The sequence below is a fragment of the Gymnoscopelus braueri genome, assembly GCF_963280865.1.
Source record: "Gymnoscopelus braueri genome assembly, chromosome: 17".
NCBI classification, from domain to species: Eukaryota; Metazoa; Chordata; class Actinopteri; order Myctophiformes; family Myctophidae; genus Gymnoscopelus; species Gymnoscopelus braueri.
The window spans coordinates 11,161,834-11,168,255 of NC_137617.1; the positions used below are offsets into that span (position 1 = coordinate 11,161,834).

At 42.7% G+C, this 6,422-nt stretch overlaps 1 protein-coding gene across 2 annotated transcripts in view; it reads right to left on the minus strand.

Moving 5' to 3' along the window:
• rnls (renalase, FAD-dependent amine oxidase) overlaps positions 1-6,216 on the minus strand; it is a 16,382-nt gene extending 10,166 nt beyond the window's left edge. Inside the window, exons 1-4 of one of the 2 annotated variants that reach the window (XM_080455041.1) lie at positions 6,074-6,216; positions 5,435-5,540; positions 2,947-3,089; positions 1,648-1,806 (exon numbers count right to left, since the gene is read on the minus strand). In XM_080455041.1, coding sequence (XP_080311167.1) covers positions 1,648-1,806; positions 2,947-3,089; positions 5,435-5,540; positions 6,074-6,191 — 526 coding nt within the window. In that variant the 5' untranslated portion in view covers positions 6,192-6,216. The remainder of the gene's footprint in view (positions 1-1,647; positions 1,807-2,946; positions 3,090-5,434; positions 5,541-6,073) is intronic. The other variant, XM_080455042.1, reaches the window with a different exon arrangement.
• Between the last annotated feature and the right edge of the window lie 206 nt (positions 6,217-6,422).

A 6,422-nucleotide genomic window follows, 5' to 3' on the forward strand; every position in this document is an offset into this window, starting at 1 on the left:
TCTGGTGACACGCAGCATGTTCAACTGAAAAGTGTTGAGGCCTCTCATGACTTTTCAGTTGAAAAGGTCTCATTTTTGTTAGCAACAAAAACATGAAATTAAATAGGCAATCTCCTGATCAAATCACTGTTAACGTGTTATTTTCAACTTCAGCATGCTGGTACCGCAGCTTTACATGTCTGGTGTGAAGGTGCTGCTGCTGCATTATATTAGTTTTGGTGCATGCTTTGCAGATCATCGGCACTCGGAACTGATAGATTTGATTAGAGATGGATTTTTGTATTCTTGCACCTTAAAGTAATACTAGGTAACGTTTTCAACAAAACTAAAGTTAAATTGTATATCTTTTGTCAGTGGCAAAAGTTTCACAACACCCACTCCATGAATTTCACCCCCGGAAGCCTTTTATTTATATATTTTCTATTGAAAGTGGACTGGGGGGACCTTCCCGGGAAAATGACGTTCCTGGCCAACGTCATGACGTCGTGGCCGACGTCCCCAGGAACTACCGCAACGGTTTCCTGTTTGGCCAGGAACTACCGCGGTAATAGCAAAAAGGAACCTCACGCTGATGTTAAGAGAACGTAGGATTTGAAGATCGAAAAAGAACAGAAAAAGAAAGCACAGCTCATGGTAACTAATGCTCCACTGGCTAAGAGAAACGATCCGTAGATAGTATAAAACAATTAAAAGATCGCTTTTTGAAACGCTTCCGGCTTCCGGTGAAAACGAATGGAATTCTGGGTAATCGAGGATTACGGAAATTGTATGCAGTGACGGTAGTGACCAGCAGAGGTTGCTAAAAATCGTTATTTGGGATTCTGCATTGTATAACTTTAACTAAGGTCACATATCATGTAGAGTATATATCTGCTGCTATGCACACGCACCTTATGTCTTACCTCAGGTACTTACAGCACCGGATAGATATACTATGTGAAAATATGTAGATACATTGTTTTATTGATTTCTCTCTCTCTTCCCCTTGCTCCCCCTCTTCTTCTTCCCTTTATTTTTTATGGAAATATCAAAAACAATGAAACTTGCACCCACTGTTTCACCTGTAAACCTCTGATTCTGAGTTTGGTCAAAAATAGAGGAATGAGATCCATGTCGACATTTTAGCCGCTGCTAAACAGAAAACACATATCTAGTGTATAATGGCCGTGTTGTGTGACAGATGGAGTGCAATGGGGCCAAATATACAATGATCAGGAATTGATCCAGTTTAAAATAGCCATTACCGTACTAAATCTTTAAAATAGCATTTTCATTTTGGGGGTTTTGGTACCATAGGGTCCACACATGCACTCACTTACTGTACACAACTAACCACCGCTCCTTAATCAACTTTTATTCTATTTTTTATTCAATTTAGCTTTAAATAGATAATGTTTTAATGGTATTTTTTGTGAGCATCTCTCCTTCTTCTCACGGCTTGACATTGTGCTGAGTGCGGTTAGGGCCGTGCCAAAACCCACCCTATTAGTGTGTGTGTGTGTGTGTGTGTGTGTGTGTGTGTGTGTGTGTGTGTGTGTGTGTGTGTGTGTGTGTGTGTGTGTGTGTGTGTGTGTGTGTGTGTGTGTGTGTGTGTGTGTGTGTGTGTGTGTGTGTGTGTGTGTGTGTGTGTGTGTGTGTGTGTCTCACACTCGGTCAGGTCTCCTTGCAGTTGGAGTATTTGTGGCACCGGCATCGTTAGGACGACGGCGTCAAACTCCTCCTTCTCCCCGGCCCGCCCGTGGACTTCCCATGATGCACCTCTCCTGTAGAGGCCGGTCACGTGACGCTCAAAAAACAACTCTGCTCCTGGTGAGCGAGAAGGAGAGAGAGAGAGAGAGATAGAGAGAGACAGACACAGAGAGAGACACAGAGAGACATGGTGAGAGAGAGGGAGAGAGAAATGAGTATAATAAATCCATCTCTCTCTCCCTCACCATGTTTCTCTAATATTATAAGAGAGAGAAAGAGATGAGAGAGAGGGGAGAGATATGGAGAGAGAGACGAGAGAGGGAGAACGAGATGGAGAGAGCAAGAGGGTGAGAGAGAAAGGTAGAGGGGGATAAAGTTGGAGATAGAAAGAGAGAGGGTGAGAGAATGAGGGAGATAGAGAGAGATATGAGGGAGAGAGATGGACAGAGATGGACAGAGAGAAAAAGGGGAAAAGATGAAGAGAGAAACAAAGAGGGAGGACAAGGAGAAAGAAGGGGCGATGAAGAGGAAGATAAAAGAAGGGGGGGTGAAAGGGTGAAGGAGAAAGGAGGAAGGAAAAGAAGAAATGAATTGGGAAAGAGAGGGAAGAAAGAGAAGAATAACAAATAAATCAATGACAGCAGGGAATAGAGTGAGAAAACAAAGTAAATTATATGACACAGACATGTCGATAGATAGATAGATAGATAGATAGATAGATAGATAGATAGATAGATAGATAGATAGATAGATAGATAGATAGATAGATAGATAGATAGATAGATAGATAGATAGATAGATAGATACTGTAGATAGATAGATAGATAGATAGATAGATAGATAGATAGATAGATAGATAGATAGATAGATAGATAGATAGATAGATAGATAGATAGACATTCACTGCCGACATGTTTCCCTTTTCTCCTTTGTACATAGTGCTTTGTATTTGTTGGTGTTATTTTTATGCTATATTGATGAATTGAATACATAGGACCACAATGGAAACAAGTCCCTAGGACCTTTTTTGTGTTATCCCTTTATCCTTAATGTCTGACCGTACCTCGTGCCGTTTACATTTCTGACTAATAAAGTATACAATCAATCAATCAATCCAAGCTGGAACCCAATCAATTGATTGATCATTATAAATAAACACGCTCTGAAAATGCACAGGGCCCACCCAGCCGTTCGGCTGCCGTGTGAAGCGGTCAGATGGGTGGACCGCGAACACTGCATTGAGATTTTCCGGTGTACCTGACTGTTTGAGGTAATGTTTGACGATAGACGACGTGCCCATTGGAGTCATGTAGTGGGAGCTGCCATCTTTGTTCATCATCCCTTCTATCGGAGCGTCCAATCTCTTCAGGACGCCTTCAGACAGGAGCTCCTCATAGAAACTACACACGCACACACACACACACACACACACACACACACACACACACACACACACACACACACACACACACACACACACACACACACACACACACACACACACACACACACACACACACACAGTGATTTATTTGCCACTCACATGTACAAGCAGCAAAGTGTTGGTGCGACATGTTCTGCGACTTTATAAGACAGCATCAAACTTAGTAGTTCACTACTGAGCCAATAATTTGATGACCAACAGAGTAGGGGACTCAATTGAGTCTCCTACCACCCCCTACCTCATCATATTATTAGCTACTGTAACAAAAACTAAACAAATCTCCATGAATTCAAGGCTTCATGGGGTGTGTAATTGATAGAAAGTAAGATTTATTTTGGGGTGAACTACTCCTTTAATTCTGACAGTCAGAGTTACAGACTTTTAAGAGTGGGTCCACGGGACCGCCTGGAGCGCCGGGTGTCCCCCGGAGGCGGGGGTTCCCCGGACGTGAGTGAGTACCCAGGGCTCGGGGCGCCCCTTAAGGGTCCATTTAGAACCCTCTCAAGGAACCCAGAGAGTCCCTGGACCCCACTTTGAGAACCACTGTTATAAGAGTCCATTTGTGTTATTTTGTGTTCATTATAACACATCACAGGGATTGGAAAACCCTGCCCAAGACACTCCAGGTCGATGAGGAGGGCTGTCACAGCGTTTATAGAGAGCATAGACTCCCATTGTAAGAATGGAATGCGGAAATGCTCTTTCTATCGCAATGACGAAGTTCCAATGTTTGGAACTACAGGAGGCAACATCCCGCTTTGCGGCGAGATCAAAGCGTGACGCAACTCTCTCGATATATAACGCTGGGCTGTCAGCGATGACTGTGATCAGACATGAGAGTGTGATTCTCTCAGTCCAGGGTGAATGAGAAATGATAAAACTAGAGGCAAGAGGATATAAGTTCTTGGATCTTATTGGATCATCACATCGGATGAAGTTTCCATGTGGGGTATTGGATTTTCTGGGTTAAAGCAGTGGTTCTCAACATGTGGGTCGGGGGGTCCCCACATGATTTTTTTTTTTTGGGGGGGGGGTGACCTCAAAAATAAAGAAATGAAAAATAGCATAACTGCATCAGAAGTAATCAACAAACAAACTGGTCCAAACATTTTTTAAATAGGACGGACTTTGCGGAAGAGTTGTGGACTGGTGGTAAGAGTGCCATAACGGCATACATAGACTGGCCTGGAAATACTTGTTTTCTTTTAGATTGTTTCTATTGGATTGGAGATTTTTTTTAATGCTGCTTTTTTAAAGATATTATATATTTTTGGGGGCTTTTTGGCCTTTATTCATAGTTTTCAGTAGAGACAGACAGGAAACAGGGAGAGAGAGATGGGGAGAGACATGCAGCAAAGATCGTCGGGAACGGGATTCGAACCCGCGATGCACTGTCAGGCTACATTGGAGCCTAGGTGCCTGGACCGCTACGCCAGCCGTCCGGAGCTTTGCTGCTGAAACCTAAAGGCGGTTACACACCGGCGAATATGCGAATATACGCAAAATTCGGACTCGTTCCGAATAATTAAAAGACGCTTTTTTCGCTCCGCGAAACTGGTGTGGAAGCTTGCATTGACTTTTTTTTTAAACGTATTATTCGCATGAAAAAAATCACCCCGGTGTGTAAGGACCTTTAGTTTGGTATATGATGAGAGACTGTTTTTGTTTTGTTTGTTTATGAAAATGATTTTTGCAAATTGAAGCAATAATATATATTTTTTGCACATTAAATACACCTGAAGTTATTTGCTTATCATTACTATTGTTGTGATTGTGAACTGACCCTCCCTCCTTCCTCTTATTGCTTAGTTATAACACGCACGCACGGTCGCACGCACACACGCACGCACGCACGCGCACACACACACACACACACACACACACACACACATTTTTTACGTATAATAAATCAGTCTCAACTCTATCCCCAACTCCTGAACCTGATGTCTAACCCTAACCTGAATCTTTTCCTAATTGTAAGCCTACAGTAGCCTAAAGTATTATTTTTTTTACCATAAAACAACCATTTCTATTGTGAAAACCAGGATATTTTTACTCACAATGTCTGTTTCTCAATTTCTATTATACTTGAGGGGACATTTGGCCCTCACAAGTAGAGCCTAGTATAGTAACACACGCACGTACGCACGCATGCACAAACTCACACGCACACGCACACGCACACACGCACACGCACACGCACACACGCACACACACACACACACACACACACACACACACACACACACACACACACACACACACACACACACAGTCGCACACACAGTGCGTGGTGTTTACCTGTGGTGGGACTTGGCATAATGGGGTGTAGCTGAGATGTACTGAGCTCCCAAATCCACTGAACTGGAACCAACCTCTGGACTTCTACTGGTGGACATTCTACCTCCTGGGGAGAGAGAGAGAGAGAGAGAGAGAGAGAGAGAGAGAGAGAGAGAGAGAGAGAGAGAGAGAGAGAGAGAGAGAGAGAGAGAGAGAGAGAGAGAGAGAGACAGAGACAGACAGACAGACAGATTGACAGAGCGAGAGAGAGAGAGAAGAGAGAGAGAGAGAGAGAGAGAGAGAGAGAGAGAGAGAGAGAAAGAGAGAGAGAATTATCACTACAAATCTGGATTACAAAACATCTGATCACAGTGGGATGTTATGATAAATTATTGATTATGACATGATTATCTATCTATCTATCTATACATAATAATAATAATAATAATAATAATAATTATTATTATTATTATTATCATGTTATGTTATGTTATGTTATGTTATGTTATGTTATGTTATGTTATGTTATATTATATTATATTATATTATATTATATTATATTATATTATATGAACGTACTACAGACGTCCCTACTGACTGCTCCCTACAACAGTCATATATATGTAACACAGTCCCAGACCCAGAAGAACAGAAACCCACCAGATCCCCTAGACTTGTCCCAGACCACTATCTGGACCTGGTTCTGGAGCTCTCTCCTCAGCAGACACGCACACAGACTGCCTGTCAGCCCCGCACCGACGATCAGAACCCGAGACATGATGTTTTACTATAATCATATGTCCTGTCTAGTGTCTATGTCCTCCTGGTACCAGTTATGTGACATATGCCCCCTGTAACTGTTGCAGGGAAAATAGCAGATCTACAAGTTCACAACGCGTCGCTCCGCTACGCGTTGTGAGCTTGTGGATCGGCTATTTTCGAGTCTCCTCCCACCGAGTGGTTAGGAAACTTGTTGGACGACCAAAAACACCTGCGGGGAGATGTTGTG